Source organism: Centruroides vittatus, unplaced genomic scaffold, assembly GCF_030686945.1.
Source record: "Centruroides vittatus isolate TY-2023 unplaced genomic scaffold, ASM3068694v2 contig_747, whole genome shotgun sequence".
Lineage (NCBI taxonomy): Eukaryota > Metazoa > Arthropoda > Arachnida > Scorpiones > Buthidae > Centruroides > Centruroides vittatus.
Genome location: NW_027122483.1, coordinates 995,941 through 1,015,796, shown reverse-complemented (window position 1 = coordinate 1,015,796; position 19,856 = coordinate 995,941). Strand labels below are relative to the sequence as shown.

General features: G+C 33.0%; 1 protein-coding gene across 1 annotated transcript; it reads right to left on the bottom strand.

Moving 5' to 3' along the window:
- Nucleotides 1-119: 119 nt before the first annotated feature.
- On the bottom strand, nt 120-6,263 carry LOC136981160 (guanine nucleotide-binding protein G(s) subunit alpha-like). The gene is made up of 12 exons (XM_067277431.1): nt 6,192-6,263; nt 3,995-4,124; nt 3,858-3,930; nt 3,728-3,782; nt 3,210-3,329; nt 3,046-3,143; nt 1,510-1,564; nt 1,350-1,447; nt 1,107-1,286; nt 917-1,044; nt 648-706; nt 120-583 (listed from the first exon to the last, which is right to left on the bottom strand). The coding sequence occupies exons 2-12, from the start codon at nt 4,104-4,106 to the stop codon at nt 386-388; spliced, it is 1,176 nt and encodes a 391-aa protein (XP_067133532.1). The 5' UTR covers nt 4,107-4,124; nt 6,192-6,263; the 3' UTR covers nt 120-385.
- Between the last annotated feature and the right edge of the window lie 13,593 nt (nt 6,264-19,856).

Genomic DNA, 19,856 nt, shown 5'->3' with positions numbered 1-19,856 from the left:
ACACAGTTTTGATGATGTTCTTTTAACTGATTTCTAAGTTATTTAAACATGTTAAAAATTTTTATTTTTTATATGTTCGGTCTTACATCGCTTGACTTATGCTAAAGATAATTTGACATAAGTTTATTATCAATAAGAACCTTTATTATAGAATGCCTTAGAAAGTTTCTAAACTAGTTTCAAATGTTAACTATGGCTGTACAGCACAGATTTACATTAAAGTTTGTAATATGCTTGTAAAAATATTTAAATTATAGACTTTTAGTTAAATTTCCAACAACTGTCATTGACTTAACATGAAGATAAACTGACATTACTATAAAAAAAAGTAATAGTCTGTTACAAAACACCAGAAAGTCTACTGTTTCTAACCTTATCCTACATTTCAGTTAGGAGTAATTTTTTCTAGATTCCATAATATGATCATGGTATGGATGTCATTGAACACTGTCTTAATGTTGTTGGTGTCGGTGGCCACTGTAAAATGCCAAAAACATTCTCTTTTCTTTAAGTCTTTATGAATGTCATAATACATTTCTGAGGTACTAAATCTTCGAGGGGCTTCAACTTTTTTTGTAACTTCCTAAATAAATAAAGTTATGTTTTTAGTTCATTATACATAAACATATCAACCTAAATACACTTACCATAAATTTGTCTCTTATAAAACATCTTGCCTTCTGATAATCATCAATGCCGTCACCATCTAGAAAATTTTATAACAATTTTATAGAGTTTACATTAATTTTATGTTGGCTCGTGCAGTAAGGTATTAGATTATTTACGTGGAAATGGGTTCAAACCAGCATGCCTGCCTATAACAAGCATAATAGTGACAGACCATACAGTCTAAATATGGTGTTTATTCGTGCCAATTGATATTAATTTTATAAAATTTTAGATTTAAAATTCTTACCAGCAGGATTTGTAGTATAATTAGAATAGTCTGGAAAATATTTCTGTAGCTTGACACCTCTTTCAATTTTCTCTTTCAAAATATCTTGCTTATTCATGAAAACTATAAATCCCGCATCTCTCAGAAATCTGTAATGATCTTTGATTTTTACATAATAGATTGAAATGTAATTTGATTGATAGATAAATACCTGCTATACCATACGTCTTCAAACAGTTGAAGCGCTTCAGTTAATCTGTTCGTTTTTTGATCTTCTCGGAGTTTCATATCGAATCCACTGCTCGAAACGAGAAAAAGGACGGCGGCTATTCCGTCGAAAACCTGTATCCATTTTTTCCTCTCTCCTCTCTGTCCTCCGACGTCGAACATCCTACGGTAATAATATAATTAATTACATTTTCACAAGAAAGAAAAGATTTGTAATATAATTCACCAAAATGCTTGTTTGCCTCCTCCATATTTCTTTGGCACTTTTATTGTAAATTCAATTTTTTGAATCTCGTTTGTCCTCTTTCTACAACATAGAATATCCTGTAAAATAAACAATTGCTATTGACACAACTCTGTATTTCTGCAGAAGTATGATCGTTTACCTGATCTGAAGGCATATAATCCACTTGTCTGATTGTGTTGATTCTGTCTAAAAAACTAAAATTAGATAAGTGTCATTTTTAGTTAGAATATAAATTTTAAATAATTAATGTATATTGTATTATTGAAAATTAGGAATTATTAACCAGAAAAATATATATCTAATGAAGTTTAAAAGAAAACATTAAAAAAAAAGCAAATTCTAGTATCTAGATTTACATTGTAGAATTGTAAATCTTTACTATGTTAATACACTACAAATGACTATTGTTATGTAATTAGAAAAGCTGTAAGATATATTGTTGGTACACAGATCTTTTATGGATATTTATAAAATTTCTCTTGATTGCTTTATAGAACAGAGTATTCACAGAGTATTCTAGTTCCCACAGGGGACTAGAAGGTGCGCTTTAACCATAACCTTTATTGATTTGATCAGGCATGTGATGAAGACAACTGGATGTTGAGGGCAAGGCCAGATGTATCCAGGATGGATTGCCCATGAAAAATTCCAGGTTGTTTTTTAATTGCTGGACTGCATTGCTATGGTTAAAACACACTCTAAAGACCACAAATTTGTAGCACATGATCACATTAATGGCATTTAAAATGCAAGTCTGTTTTAAGTTTAAAATTGCATTTAAAATTATAAGTATTGATAGTATAGTATATATTTTCTCATTTATCATATACAAGGTTTTCCAAATACTATTCTGTCCAATGATATGTTGTCTTATTATAACGTGACGGTTACCATCCAATCCAAAACTATTCAATGTGTTTCTTGGCAAAGTGCTTTTCCTGCCGCTGAATTACCCCAAAATGTATCGCCAACGCATTGCATAGAGTAGAAAAACTTTTTAAGCTTTGGATCGTGATCCAGAGCTTAAAAATATCCAGCAAAAAGCTTAATTTTCAGGGTAGGGATGAGTTTTATAATAATGAGTAAAATCGTCATTAATTAAGACCGACGCTACTGGAGATACACACGCGACCCCCTTTATCTCCTCACCCTGTCGACCTTTAACAAACATTTAATAGCATCAATTCTACGAATTGATGCTATTAAATGTTTGTTAAAGGTCGACAGAAATTACCCCCAAATTTCTTTTTTGCATTTCTCGAAGTTTCAGGTTCACCTGTTGCACCTGCTTAATTACGGCACTGCCGGGTGATCGTAATTACCTCTATTCAACGCAATGTGGAGGCATTTTAGTGCAATTTAATACGGTACAATGGCATTTCAGGACACGAGAGTATTTTCAAAACTTGCCATTGTGATACTTTTGGTGCTGTAAGCAACGAAAAATGGTTTATCGAGGACAAATTTTGCATCATTGAAAGACATTTAAAATAAAATAACTCTCTGGTCTTTTGTTGAAAACTTGTATTTTGCAGGGAGGTTTGTGTATTAGGGATATCAATCCTATTAAATATTTATCTACCGGGACGCTATTCAAAGTTTAAAAAAAATGTTTAGGATGATGACGTTGATTTTTGAGGCTCTTAAAACAACAAAAGGCATTAGATTTACTTACTATTTTGCAGAATCGATAAGGTTAAACTCGTTAGAGCGTGAGTAGCATTCTTGAATTCCCAAATCTCTCCACAATAGCTCCGTGTGATCGAAGAATTCCTAAATAATAGAACATATTTTAAGTTATATTTATTTTAATTCTAGTATTAAAATTAGAAAAATTACCTGAGGGAAATCGTATTCTTCCACCATATTTAAGCTTTGTATATAACCCAGGCTGTCCTGCAAATCGGGATTATTCAGATCGATGGGTGGTTTTATGTAAGCCATGTTTCCTGTTAGTTCCTTGAAGAAAAGTGATTTTTTTAAAGAATTAAAACTAAGAGAATGCTTCAAATTTCACTTCTTTTTTGGTAAATTTACAAAGTATCGTGGAAGCAATACGCAACATGTATACCTTCATACAGAACAATACGTCCCAACTTAATACTTTATTAACAATGGTTTTATGATTAGCACAATGAGGAATGTGCAAAACTCTACATGATTTGATCAAGTTTGATGGTATACCCACAACACACGAACCACGTAAATTGACACTTTAGAGCGATATTAAGCAGATTCTCTGTCTAAAAGTTAAATTTAATTGTTCTATGTAGTATATTAATTTAAAATTTCGAACGAAAAGTCAGCCATTTTGATAATTTTCATTAAATGTTATATATAATATAAAATTTAATTACTTTAATAGCTTCTAATATATTTCTTCTGATGTCTTTAATCTTCTCTTGCCTTTCGCTGAAAAAAAATATATTAAAATAAATGAATGAAAAAGGCATAAAATATGAGGCTTATTACTAAAATAAAGATAACCTGTCTGAAAATCCTTGAATGTGAATGATTTTCATTTGTTTAATGATAGTGGTTTTACCCGATTCTCCAGCGCCTGAAAGAAACGTTTTAGTGAAATATATATAACTATTATGAACAGTCAGTAACCGATTACTTACCTAGTAGTAATATTTTAATAGTCCTGCAATATTCCTTCATCCAAGCTGCAATCTTCTTATCTATTGATTTACTAGTTCTTCTCGCCGGATCACTGGGTTTGCAGCATTCCATCTTTGAACATGAATTTTCCTTAATGAACATTAAAGGGTCGAAACTTATTATTAAATTTTAGTGTTACCACTGTTTATTTTACTTATTTTAACGCATGGAGCAGGTGGTGACTAGAATACTCCTGCCCCGTAAGGAAAGTAAAGGAAATGCTATGGGAATGGAAGTTTCTCAGGAGTTCAATATGGATGACATGAAGAGATGCAGAGAAAAATTTAATTAAAATAGAGATTAATGTTCCCCTCTATGTATAAGCTTCCTCTCTTTACATGGCTTGTCACAATTGTATAACAGTATAACAATATAATTATATTGTTATACAATTGAATGAAGCAAAGGGCAATACACTTGCATATTGTATATACTGAGCCAGTTCCTAGTGCCTAGACTTTGAGGCAACAGGTGAATGCTGTCGGTAACGCCGTTCGGATACAAGCCACCACATTTAAAAGGGTGTGTCAGTCCATAATGTAACATGTGCATGCTTGAATATAGATCCGTGGGGATACTTCGAGCATTTGCTGTGACATACAGTTCTGTAATTTTGTAATAAATCTTTCATTTTCTGTTAACTACGCATTTCCGGAGACATGTTTATAAGAGCAGTTTTGTTTCTTGTCCTGACAGTAATCACCACCCGAAGTTTGCCCCTCCCCTGTTTGGAATCATTATTTATTTTTATTTCTTGGTTATTTCTGTCTTGCTATTTAAAAAAATAATTCAACCCAGAGAATGTCGACTCTTTCAAAGTATGTTCACCTAATCTTGTAAATTCCTTAAAAACAAAAATCATTATATGTCAGGCCCCCATTAAGACTTCATATTGTTTCACGTGCTAATAACTAAATTAAAACTCGTGATGCAAGATATCACAGGACAGAATGATCTTGTGTTTCTAAGAATCGTCTGTGCCATTTCCTGTAAGTCTGCCAGCCATAGTTTTAATTAAGTTTTATCTGTTGATTTAAGCTTAAAAAGTCACTTACTCCACTGTACTTATTTTGTTTAATGTTACCTATGGTTCCAAGATGGCGGCTCTTCTCTGATTCCAGCAAATAGAAGAAGGGAACAGTGAGGGCGCACGTTCTAACCTAACCTAAGCTATTCTAATAAATTACCATAATTATTACCAACAAAATTATTAGAATAGGTTAGGTTAGGTTAGAACGTGTGTCCCCACTGTTTCCTTGCTGGAATCAAACAAGCCGCCATCTTGGAACCATAGGTAACATTAACCATTATTTTAATAATGATATACAATTCATATTTTCTGAAAGAGCAGTATTGAAAATCACACTATTTTTCTAGCTGAAAAGAAGTAAAAACTACAAAAATATTTATATGTAAAGAACAGAAGAGGCCTGGCGTGTCTAGGAGGTGCTTGGCAATACATTAATAACTGGTTGATCACGTGATCGTAATGGCGTGAGTTAAAGTGTTGGTCTGTTATTATCAAAAGAAGCTGTGGAGTTTGTTCTAAATTAAAATCTGAACATGGCACTTTCGAATTTTAATTTAGTCTACACTAACCAGTAGGAACCACGCTTATTCCTTCCACGACCCAGGAAATGAAAAATAATTCCGATTTTAACAGACACCTCACAAGTCACAGCAGCAGGCCGGATTTGCACATAAGCTAAATCAGCTGTAGCTTAGGGACTTGCGTTATCAGCCTGTAGCTTAAAGTCTCACATTTTTATGTGTATCGTTATTTTGTAGAGAGGAAGGCCCTGTTATGTGTTATTGTTTAGGACCACAAGTCTTAAATCCATTCCCGCTAAGGAGAGGAAGTTCCAAATATATATACATACATACATATTAAATTAATAAGATTATTCACAATTAATATATCTTTAATTTAGTTAAATATATAATTATCCTTATAAACTGCTTTAAAGGAAAACGACCTTGTTACATCTTTAATGATATCATTCAAATAAAAAGCTTGTGAAATATCTATACTATCCTAATTTCGCTTTAATGTTTTGAAATCACAATTCAGGCTAATACTAAGAAATATATATATTTAGAATAATTATCCATGATTAAAAGATACAAAATAAATTATTCAGATAATATAAGTATTACCTGTATTATGTTCTACTTAAAAAAAGATTAAATATACCCTGTTCTTCTACTCGTAAACCATTAAAAACATGGCGGAAGTAAAGATGGAATTATTATCTAATCTTATTGAAGATAACGTCAACAGATTACTATTTACTCGACTTCCCTGACGATATGTGAATTTATTTAACTGTGATTTTAGATATTTTGGCACAACGAAGCGCAATTTTCGATTACCAACAAAGTTTCAAAGATATCGAGTGACAATACTTTCAATGGCGGATGCTTATGATTAACGCTTCTCGATTAACTTTTATCTCGTTGCTACGCATTGCAATTCATTTAAGTTATCATTTTTTAGTTTCATTTTTCTCAGTTTTTAACAATTATTTATTGTAGGAGAGCTTTTGTATCGAGTATGAAGGAAAATTGTTTAATTGTGGTTAGAAACTACAGGTATACACGGTTATGTGGGGTGAACATAATTAAAGTAGTCATGTTCAATGCTGTTTATAGAGATATTTAACATTCCAATCGTAATGATATTTGGTAACGTGATAACTTAGGACACGCGGAAAGCATTTCCGTAAAAAATTATATCAAAATTCACCACTATGACCCTTACGGCGCTAAAAGCAATGTTAAAGCAGTTTCCTTCGCATGAACGGGCGTGTTGCAGCCAGCGCCGTAACTAGCCCGGTACGAGGATCTGTAACTACGCCCCAAAACTATGACACAAAACTCGGTCCAGGTCATTTCTGCGCCCCCAGGGTCTACGCCCTGTGCCTGGGCACCGCTGACCCCGCCCTAGTTACGGCACTGGTTGCAGCTAACTTCTGAATATAAAAGTGGCCACAATTGTTGAATGACATTATTATTAGTTGCAATGGCTATAACCTTGACGGAATGCTCATTCCTTCTCAGGCTGTTTTATGAAGACGAGCAATGCTGTAGCTATACTTCGGAAATTTACGCTGTGGGCTATTGACTCCACAGCTTTGAAGACATATTATGCTACTAATTTTCGTACTAAACACCCAGCCATGACTGGAGATTTCCCCTCACCTCACTGCTCATTAATAATATGTTTGTTCTGTATCTGTATCTGAATCTACGTAATGCCTCTAAATAAATTGGACCAGTGTCTCAAACATGCTTAAAACAGCCCTACATATGAGCCCCTTAAAGCCAAAGTGGTGTAACTCCACTTTTGAAAAAATCTGCGTTAAATGTGGACGAGGCTAGATGCTTTAAAGAGGAACAATTGTCAATGACCATAAGATATGCGAACGGTTTAGACATAGTCGAAAGATTTATAGGTTTTACAAATTGTTCCACCTCCAGAGATGCGCAAGGACTGGCTACATTAATTTTGGACACATTGAATAAACACTATTTGGGTGATGTTTCAATTCTTGCACAGTCTTATGATGGTGCTAGCGTCATGTCTGGTAAAAATCGAGGCCTACAGGCGATTATCAAAGAAATTCATCCTCATGCAATTTACATCCATTGCTTAGCACACAAATTAAATCTTGTGGTGACTCATGCGCAAATGTTTCACTAGCAAAGACATTTTTTAACGGCCTCGAAACTTTGTATATTCATTTCGCACAACCTGGTCATCACGCGAGCCTGCAAATATAACAAGACACTCTCGGAATCCATACCAGCCGTGAAATGGGAAGTCTCGGTACTATCAGACTGAGTTGTCTCTACGAAATCTGCCAAACAGTACTGACAAATTATGAGGCAATTAAATTGACTTTGGAAAAAGAGATCACTGAGAACCGTGACAGGCACACAGTGGAAGCACTTGGATTGCTAAATATTATTACGAAGTCAGAGTTCGTCGTTTCCTTACACACATTTCACTCAGTTCTCGCTATAGTGAATGTAGTGAGTAAATTTTTCCAGACTCAAAATGCCACTCTTGGTCAGGCTAGTGACCTAATAGCAAGTACTATAGATACTTTCGAAGCATGCGGAAATCAGTTCAAAATTTGGACAGAAATAGAGCAGTTTTCCGAAAAGCACGAGATTTCACTAGTACCTGTTAGAGCCTCAAAAAGGAGGCGTCAACAAAAAGAATTTTATACAGAGTCGACTGTGGGCAAAAGCAATACATTAGATTTTTTCAGCCGATTCACAACCAGAGGATACTGGAAGATCGACATTTACTACCAAGTGGTAGATAATATCATAGTAAATCTGAAACGCCGATTTGAAAATCTACGGTTAGCTCGTGCGGTGGACTCATTTCTTAAATTGGACACGAAAAACGGAGAGGATTTCATCAGTAATTATAAAAATATCTTAAGAATTGATACATCAGCCTTGGAAGCTGAAGCGATGGTCACGAAGAGCATGATTCAATTAAAAAATGTTGAGATGAATGCTGAAAGTTTAAGAAACCACATTAAAAAAGAGTACTGCCCTAATTTATATAAACTTTTTCAAGCAGCAATAGTATTCCCCGTGAGCAAAGTTTTCTGCTATGAGGCGGATAAAAACGTGGCTTAGCAGCACAATGCTTCAAGAACGAATCTCTCACATGTCATTGCTCAATATAGAGAATGCCATTGTCAAGGAAAAAATTACAGCCGAAAAAGTGTTGATCATTGGTTCCCAAATTAGACGCCCCCTGTAAGCGGTGAGAAAATGTAGAGGGCGAAAAGAAGCAAGTGTGCGGCAGGGGAGTGATGGAGGCAGGGTACTGAACTGTGACAATATGAGAAGGTTGGGGTCATTAATAACCTATCCCTTTTCTTTGTTAAAGAAACATTGCATTTAATAGTTTTAAGATGTTGAAAACAATCTACAGTAAGAACACAAAATGGAGATTCATTGAAAAGTTTTTCTAACCTTTCTCCAAGCCTTTTTCGTATCAGGGAAAATCGATTAGGAGGCGTTGGGTATAACTTTATGGAACCAAGGGGGTGTTGGCTCGAAAAAAGTTTGGGAATCACTGTTCTAGACAGGCGTCTTACAGTGTGTTGGCTAATATTAGTGGCTTCTCCAACACAAGCGACAAACGTAGGCCTTTCGGAAAAACGTCGAAATTCTCTCGTTTTAAAATCATATATTGCTTTGGTCTTTTTTTAAAGGACTGCTTATAAATACTACCTAAATTCGGTTTAGAACATTATTTATTCGTAAATATCGTTAATAGTATGGGATGTCTTCAAGATTCCCGAGAACTCTCTGAATCAGGATGAAAAGGAATTGATTGGATAAAATTATATACATTTAATTATAGAAATGTATAGAAATGTTATGTTAAACCAAGTGTTAAGATAGGATAGATTAAAGAATTACAATAAAGGAGATTTTGGATTTAGAGTATCTTTGGAGTTTATCCATGTTAATTCCATATCTATTTTTTTGTTTTTTTTTAAATATTAAGTAAATTATTGTAGTTTTCATTAAAAAAAGGAGCTATGATATATATTATTCACAATTGATATTGTGTTTATTAATTAATGAGATATTTATTATATTGGCAATTAGAAAATGTTTTCATTCATCTAATAACAAAAAAATTTATTCAATTATTCAAAATTATATTTTATCTGATCAGAAACTTTGAATCTTATAAACAAAACGTAACTTTTATTTGTTGCGGTGTTGTAATATTTATAAAGGAACCATCTGCAAACGCGTTGTAGTAAAATTGTAGTAAAAATGAATATCAAAAAATTAACAAATAAGAAAACTTAAGCCACAATTATCATCAAAGTCAATAATTTTATTTACAACTAAAAATCTTTGCCAGTAAAAAAACACTATACAGCATCTGTAAGGCGACCTTCTCACGGGAAAGTGTATTTAAAACAATAACATTGATTATTTTAGATTATCTGTTTACTGATAATCACATACAAATTAAAACTCGGCGCGCTTTCGTCACATCAAACATGGAAATATAATTTCAGAAGAATTCGTAAAATGTGTTTATGTGTATAAAATGCCAACATGGGAAATTTACAAAAATGCACTTTATATAAAAAGCTTCAGTATTATCCTTCGTGTCTATTTTACACAGCTATATTCCATACGTGGAAATTCTATTTTTTAAATGATATTATTTTTACAAAGTTGACAAAATATGCAAAATTTAAGGCACAACAGTGGCGTGCCGTCATTGGAAGCGTTGGAAGCGCCGCTTCCCTTGTATTTTCTAAAAAATAAATACATATTGCGCGATTATTTTCAAATTTTAACGTATTTTGGATTACTTAAAATTAATATTTTATTATAACCGCATTATGTATCTTATTACAAATTTCTATACTACACTTGAAAAAAAAAAAAAACGATAAGATCGCTATTGTATATTCGAATATCAGTGGCGGAATGGAAGCGCCGCCAAGACGCGTTTCTATCAGCCAATAACAATTAGTCTGGCAGTCACCTGAGAAAATACAATCACGTGGTGTTTTAATGGCGGAAAGTTCGACGTCGTTAACCGAGATAACTAACATCAGAAAAAGAGGTAAGAATAATAAATTTAACACAAATTCTACACAGATACAGTAATCATACATTATTTAATTCAAAGAACAAAACAACCGAATCTTACTCGAAATTGTATTCTTTATCGAGAGATCTTAATCGAAGAATAAGCCTTTATCGATCCAACAAAATATCTCGGTAAGATTCTTGCCGATATGATATCTCTAATCCAAAATCTTCATTCGAAACTTCGACGAAATCTTCTAGCTAAATAAAACGAGCCGTACAAAACAAAATTTGTAAACACATGGAGAGCAACAGTGCCGCTATCGTTCGCCATTTTGAATACTGAACGCATGCGCCGAAATGTAAACCGATTGCCGCTTGTGTGGTTGCGCTGCCGCGTGGCGAAGACGCGTTTGCGACACCGCATGTGCGCATCCGGCTTAACGCTTCCAATGGTTCAGGACCGGTTCTGGGTTCTGTTAGCCGCCTGCCTACTAGATATTTGGCCGCCCTCGCCCGATTTTGTGAATCAAAAGTACATTTATAACTTAACCCAACCGTTAGGAATTTACTAGCATGTTTTTATGATAGTTCTGTATAGTTGACAAAAGTTAAAAAAAAAATCCATTAAAATATTTGATATTTTTATTCCGCTCTTCCATATTATATTACTTACGGATTTCAATGTTAAACCGGTGATATTACGATTTCGTATGTCCCATCTATAAGGGTATGTAGAAGAAAAACCTGTACAATGTTAAAAAATTAACTGTTACTTTGGCAGCATCATTTACAACCAAATTTAATGAATGAGACGCACAAGGTACAAAAAAAGCTCCAGAATTTATTTTTCTTAAATTTACGATTTATGTACCCTTTGTCGTAAAAATTCCACTTTTTTCCCAAGACTACAAATATTCAGGTACAAAGTAACAGGTTTCGACTTATTTTTACTTAAGAAGTAATTAAATAATTAAGAGATTAGGGAATCGGAGACATAAATAAAACCCTGCCGAAGGAGCCAAAATTTTATTTAAACAAAAGCTTAACCGAACTAATCTCTAGCCCAGTACTGTGGGGACCGATTTCTTCGTAATATTAGATAATAGACAGAAATTTTTCCAGTTCAACGAGAGTGACTAAAAGGTTGTAAATTTTGGAAATTTTCGTGGACACTGGTCCTAAAACGAATTAGTTAGAAAACAAATGACGGACAATCTACTTAGTATTAAGTTTAGCATATTTCGATTTTTACAGCTATGGTGAAAAACGTTTAAAATTTACAACAACCCCGTCGCGTTCTTTGAGGTACACTAGTGATGCGACAAGAGGCATTTGACATTGACCGGTATCGGCACCCTCGGGATTTGGCACGCACGCACTGCACACCTACCTGGACCGTCTCTGATTCCATCCATTGGCCACTCGTCGAGCTATTTGACTAAGTGGATTGTTTTAAAATTTAAAAAGTAAAGAATGTTTTATGTTATTTTTATGTACGTTTCTTTACAAAGCTACATTTGATTATAATTTTCTTTAAAAGTATATTAATACAATTGAACAATATATTGTACCAGGTATGTATATCCACCGCACATTTTATTTCACCGAGTAAGTTTTTATAATTTATTTTTAATTCTAGCCCTTATATCGTGGCTAGCGATTTAGAATGTAATTGTGATATTAAAAATACATTTAGAGAAGTCTACGGTTTTTACTGGCTTATCGAACAAATGAATACGAATGGACCCTAGACCAGGGGTAGCCAACACTTTTTGCCCCCGGGCCGAATTGGAAAGAAAAATTTTTCACGGGCCGAACGAAATATTAAAATTAAATCATGTTAAATACAAATACGCTGACCCGGGCGGCAGGTCAGATTTGTTCGAACAGAAGTTCCTGACGCGTGCGCAGTGTCATTTTACAATGCAAAGAAACGTACATGCAAAAAAAAAGTGCGTCACACGTCAGCATAAACAGAGTGACACGGCGGAATGGCAGATGAGTTTCTGTGAATGTGGGGTCTTTCGTTCTTCAAATAGTGTAAATTTATAACAGACGAATACAAAAGTTGTAAATCCCTACAATGGAATTTTTTTTAAAAATGACGAAGTATCGCGAATCATCCATTCGACCAATTATTCGAAGTTAAGTAGCTAATAATGAAAAATTAATCGCGGGCCGCATAAAACAATTATGTTGGCCACCCCTGCCCTATACCATGATTGCCCCTGGAAGTCGGCTTCTTACAGAAACACAGCTTCCCTGTCATCAAATGTCACGGCACAAGTCGTATCCTAGGACTCAATCCTGTTCGAGTTTTTCGATTTGGTCCACGTCTTCGGCATCCAATCGGGTGATCTTGCGCTCCGAAACAGAAAATTCGTCACGTTTAAATTTTTCATTCGTGTTCGAACTTAAGAAAACACGAAAACCAGTATAATTATCCCATTTCACTTACTGAAGCAATCTTCAATCTTTTCTAACATGTCCATTGTTCTTTATTCATCTATCATGTTTATGGCAATTCCAGATTTTCCGAACCTCCCTGTACGCCCAATTCTACGAAGGTAGGTCTGGCAATCCACGTTACCATTCTGATCGACGGGCAAATCAAAGTTTACCACTAAAGTAACTTGTTCGATATCGATACCTATGGAAAAAATTGCATCTTATTAATATTATGTCGAAGTGAATGCAATTTACATTAATTTAACAATAATAAGAACTCGCATACCTCCCGCACAAACGTTGGTTGTAATGAGGACCTTCACTTTTGCATCTCTAAACGTCTTGATAACAGCAATTCGTTGCTCGATGGACAAATCACTAGATAAAAGGGCAACTGCGTGTCCCTCTTTTCTCATCATTTCGGACAGCCAAGCAGCGGCACGTCTTGTCTGCAATATTCGTTTAAAATATTTCAAGTTTTTATTATAGGAAATGAAATATTTAATGAGTATTTTCTCATTTCTCTGCTTGTTACGCAAACTTTTGCCTTAATTATAAATGATATTCAATGGCGTATTAACAATATTACTAATTTCTTACAAAAACATTTTAAATAAGAGCTCAATTTCCGTCTAATTTTCGCATTAACGCAACACTTGGCGATTTGCCTAGGGGATGCCTTCCGGGAGGTCTTTTTAACGGTAACTGGCCCCTATTCAAGCGTTACAGAGGTGGAAAAAATCCGGAAAACTTTACGTGACTAGCCCGTCTTGGCGATCCCACGACCGAACTCCAAGTGTTCAGGGAACGGAACCGCTTGGCCACTGGTAGGCCAGACTCTCGTAAGAAATTCTTTAGGACAATTTTTTGCCTTACATTTTACAGGTGCTCACTTAAAGATGGTGAACTATATTAAAGAATGGTTAAAAAAATAATTGATTGGTTAATTTTTGTTTAATGCATTGCTAGAGTTTGATATTAATGTTACGAGAACTTATGATTAAAGGAAGTTTCATATTATATGTGTGTAATTGTCGATTCCTATAGAAATTACATAACTATGAACATTTTTTATTGTTGCATTAACAATAAGTGTTAACAATATTCAAGAAGTATCAAAGTATTTTCGAAGCGAATCCTTTATTAGAAAATGAATTTTTTAAGTAAGTCAATCAATTAGTTTTATATATATACATAATATATATATAAAAAGAAGAATAAATCAATATTAACGATATTTAAATCTGCTTTAATTTTCCGTATACAACATTTTGAGCATAGAATAGATTTGTGCAAATATAATTTTATTTCTCAATGTAATCTTACACATATGAATATCTCTTTCCATCACACGCTTCTACAATTTTTATTCTATAGATTTTGTAAAACGAATTGAAAATTTCTTATTTTATATTTTGTTAATACATTAGAATAAATTAGTATTTGTCATTCTGTTTACAATAACAATTATGAAATGATTATTTCTAGGCGAACAACGATCGTTCGATGAAAGTTACATTCCTGATTTAAATAACATCGAGGTAAGTTTATGAGAAAATTTTATGATGTATGTTTTAGTTAAAATAGAGCAAATAATATTCAGATAGCAATAGAAGTCAAATACATAGAGAAATATGTAACTATATTTTGAGATTTCTGTTTATTTAAATATAATTTCACCTTAGTTAAGGGGACTGTATCCCTCCGATCCCCCTTAACATTCAATTCTCAGTTTCTGGCTTTTTGATCTCGAAGATTGCAATAATATATTCAATATTAAATGGAATTTGTTTCTCATTTAGACTAAGATACTTAGGTTTTTATTTTATTTTATCTCCAGGAAAATTTAATATTCGATCAAGTAAATTGTTGGACTTACATAAAAAATGAAACCGAATTTAATAAAAAAATTATTTATATTATTTGACACCCTTTTAAAATCGAAATGAACGTGTTTAATAACTGTTTGGGGTCTTGGTCTCCTGGTATAACTTGAACGAATACAGTTAAGGTATTTTAAACGCCTATATAAATTAGAACGATCGATACCTGGATCGATTTTAAGGCTTGAATTGGGAAATTAATATTACACCAAACATTTTAATATTTTGATCTAAAACAATAGCTTTACCTTGTGAAGATCTTCGTTGTAGTGTTTTCAATTCATTATTAAAAATTGAAAAATTTTCTTTAAAAAACAGGGTTATCTCTTTTCATAAAATATTGAATGAATTGCTTTACATTATTTATTTATGATTATACAAATGTTCTCGGAGTTGATAGAAAAAGAAAAACATTTTAAGATTCTTTATATAAATTAATCTACAATAAACTCTTGAATTTAGATTTTCTTATTGTTTTATGTTAAATTAAGGATAAAAGCAAATTTCCAAATTGTATTTTACAGAAAAATCAAAATTTGGAATGTAAACGAGAACTTATAATAGCGTGTGATCGCGAAGATTATTTTGACAGGCCCTTGAAAAGGGCGTTCATATATTTAGAAAAGTATAGTTTGGTAAAAGAAGTAATCCAGGAGGAAGATGAATGCGACGTCGAGGATGATTTGTTGGAAAATGATGCACACGTGGTATTTAGTGAAAATGCATTTTCTAACAATGACACAAATGCAATCGAAGAAATTGATGAACGTAATGTCGACGTCAGGTTATCATCAACACCAAATACAACCGATAACATAAACGAAAAATACGATTGCATGAATGATATCACTGAAACATTACCATTCCAGCAAATATCAACAAATGATAAGGATGGCGATGACTTGGAAAAATCATTTGGAGTCAAAGAATTTGAAGAAAGTAAGATTACAAATAGATGACATCTTACGTTATTTTATTTCTTTCACTCAACGTTGGTTAAAATTATTATTTAATTTCAAAATTGTTAACAAATTGCTATTACACGTAAAACACATGGTTAATAATTCTAACGTATTTTTCTAAATTACAAAGCTTAACATTTATATTTTTACATTTACTTTTTATGTATTTGTTTAATATTATTACCATAAATATTCAAAATAAAAAATAAATCGGGATTTTACTATGACACGGGTAACGTCTATTCAATGCAAACAAATCTTTTGTTTTTTATAATTGTCACAGTTTAATTTACATTATATACAGTATGAATTTATTAAACATTGAATAATTAATTACTCCTTGGCAAGAATATTTACATTATTTCAGCAACCAAATTGAATAGTTACAGGAAGTGGTATTATCTTAACGTATAGATTGTAATTCATTATTTTGTCAAATATTTATTTTCGTACATAATATACAATTTTCATTCGATACGATGATGATAATGTGCACACTATTGATCGTCTGTTATAGAATTTTTACACATTTACTATAGACTTAACAGACAGCCATCAAAACAAATGTTGAAAAATTTCATGTGTTTTTCTATATACTCTGAATAAAAGTGCGAAATTGCAGTTAACACATAAATATACAATAAACGCTTGTATGATTTTGACATCAACAGTAATATTCGAATTCTTCAGTCAGAAAATTTGCCGTTGTCTCAGAAAGATGATTTTGATCTTCGGCATTGACGTCACACATTTTGGGGCATAAGTTAATTGTTATAGTTCCGGGAATTATTTGATTAGATGCTTGTTCAATATTTTCCAAATAGAATTCATTTTTAAATGTGTTTGTACACAAACAAAAATTACTTTAATTTTCTGTGTAATGAGTAGTTATAACTTACCAAATTTTGTAAAATTAATAGTATACAAATTGACTTTCAAACACATCTCGTGGATTATATGCTGAAGATCAGAGTAGTTTTTTAATATTTGTGTTTAAATTATTATATTTTTTCATTACTCTGATTCTTTCAGTATCGGAAAGATCTTAAGTTTGTATCTATTTTCACATTGTTTAGTCAAATATACTCAGTATTATTATGTATAATGCAGTGCATTTCATCATTTTCTACGACTCCATGTTTTTACGTTATATTTATTTAATATTTGAAATTCAATAAATCCTGTATGACTCTGCACAGTTCTAGTCTTTATTGGATCATTATTTTTCAAGATATTTCTGAAATTCAATGTTATTTGAAATTGAAGAAAAATATTAATATCCTGCTGTATTATATGTTTTTAATCATTTCGTGTCTATTTAATAACAGCATTGTAAATTTAAATTAAGAAAAAATAAGATTTAAAACATAAAATTTATTTTTAGATGTGAAATCTAAACAGAACATCAATGGAAGAGTAATGGAGATGACGAAAAGCGTTAATTTCAAAGAAATTGAAAGTGATAACAACGAAAATTTACTCGGCGATGATGAACACGATGAGGTTAGTAAATATTTTTAATTTATTCCTTAATTTATATTCATATAAACTGATTTTAAATGTTGTTGTTGTGTTTGTTGGTAATTGAAAAATTAAAGTAATTTCATTTACATTTGGAAATGTTTAATAATTAAAGTAATTGTTGACATTTAGTTGTTATTGATAAATATTGGAATAAACAGCAGCTTTTCAAGTCATGAATATAATTAAAACATTTCACTCTTGATTATTCTATACTTGAATTATTTCATTATTGTTTAATTATTTATATTTTGTAAATTTGAATAATTCACAATTCGAATAATTTGAAATTCTACATAGACTCTAAACAGTATAATTTGATGATATATTTACACGATATTTGAAATTGCTTTTATTATTTTTGATTTACGAAAACATTTACTGTTTCTAGAAAACAACAAACTGCATGGATGTGTTCATCCAGTTCTTTAGGGAACTTCCATCGTTAATTTTATCGTGTTTCAAGTCGTCATCTAAATAAAATTACTGATAATTATAAAGGTATGTGAAGGATTTTTATGTTTTATATAACATTCACGTGAGAAAAGTTAATTAAGGTTACATTTATCTTGTCGAATAGAATCATTTATAACGAAAAATTAAAAATAATTCTTAAATCGCTTTTAAAAAGCAATAAACTTTTAAACATTTCAAATTTAAATAATAAGTTTCTGCAAATAAATACTTATAAAATTTTATCATTACTTTTTCAGATAAAACTGAAGAAGTTAATTAAGATCCTTTAATTTATCATATTTCGAAACCGTTCAGTTAATTTTTGTCGATTCATAAACTCCATAAGGTTTAGGTACACGGACACTTGGCAATGTCAATCAAAAAATTTATTTCAGTCGGTACATACACCTGTATTTGTGTAGATTTCGTGCTACATAGGCCCCTCTTCAGCAGACTAAAAAATATCAGAAACGACTTCAGATCTTTAAGGATTTTCCCTGGAAATCTATGCAGTTCACGTTATCACATAACTGCGGTCTCTGCCGGTTCTTGAAAAAGGTCCTGTAAGGCTAAAACCGACCCAAATCGGTTAAAGTTAATTCTATATTATTCGGCATAAGTCCGTACTGTTAAACAGTCGATACATATCTCTATGGACACTATATGTAAACATTCTTCTTTGACCTCTATCTTACAAGAGGTAAAAAATATTTTGAACAAACCACTAGGGTTTCGCGAACTTTATATTCGAATGTTTTAGAGACGTTCCTCTTGACATTTAAAACATTTGAAGAGGAACTTTTCGAATGTTTTAAATGTCAAGAGGAACTAAAACATTCGAATGCCCTTCCCCCTCCCACTAATGCCCCCTCCCTCTATCCCTCTAATGCCCCTCCCTCCCTCCCTCTAATGCCCCCTCCCTCCTCCAATGCCCCTCCCTCCCTCCCTCTAATGCCCCCCCACTAATGCCCTCCCTTCCTTTTTTCTCCCTCCAATGCCCTCCCTCCTTTCCCATTCCCTCTAATGCCCTCCCTCCCTCTTACCCCATTCCTTCTAATGCCCTCCCCTCCCCTCCCCCTCCCCTAATGCCCTCCCGTTCTTCCTCCCTCATTCCCTCTAATCTCCTCCCTCCTTCATTCCCTCTAATGCCCTCCCCCTCCCACTAATGCCCTCCCTTCCTTTTTTTCTCCCTCCAATGCCCTCCCTCCTTTCCCCATTCCCTCTAATGCCCTCCCTCCCTCTTACCCATTCCTTCTAATGCCCTCCCCTCCCCCTCTCCCTAATGCCCTCCCGTTCTTCTTCCCCTCATTCCCTCTAATCTCCTCCCTCCCTCATTCCCTCTAATGCCCTCCCTCCCTCCCTTTCTGTAAAACATTTGAAAGCCCAGTAGGGTTCACGAAAGTAGTGGTTTGTTCAAAATATTTTTTACCTCTTGTAAGATAGAGGTCAAAGAACAATGTTTACATATAGTGTCCGTAAAGGTATGTATCGACTGTTTAACAGTACGGACTTATGCCAAATAATATAGAATTAACTTTAACCGATTTGTATCGGTTTTAGCCTTACCATACCTTTTGCAAGAACCGGCAGAGACCGCAGTTATGTGATAACGTAAACTGCATAGATTTCCGGGAAAAATCCTTAAAGATCTGAAGTCTTTTCTGATATTTTTTAGTCTGCTGAAGAGGGGCCTATGTAGCACGAAACCTACACAAACACAGGTGTACGTACAGACTGAAATAAATTTTTTGATAAACATTGCCAAGTGTCCGTGTTCTTAACCTTATGGAGTTTATGAATCAACAGTTAATTAACTCGAAATTTTAATTGATAAATTATGAAAATCAACATGATAATTATTCTGCAATTTGATTTATTAAATTAAGAAAACTTCTTTCTTTATTCTTTGGATCTTTTAAAAATTTAATTGGATTCGAGAAGGAAGACTTGTC

What these genes read in the sequence shown, in the direction of transcription:
- LOC136981160 (XM_067277431.1), bottom strand. Translation starts at nt 4,106, where the DNA reads ATGGAATGCTGCAAACCCAGTGATCCGGCGAGAAGAACTAGTAAATCA. An exon ending in ATTCAAGGATTTTCAGACAG is followed by an intron (nt 3,783 to 3,857) that starts GTTATCTTTATT and finishes ATTTTTTTTCAG; the next exon opens with CGAAAGGCAAGAGAAGATTA. An exon ending in GGAGGCAAACAAGCATTTTG is followed by an intron (nt 1,287 to 1,349) that starts GTGAATTATATT and finishes TTATTACCGTAG; the next exon opens with GATGTTCGACGTCGGAGGAC.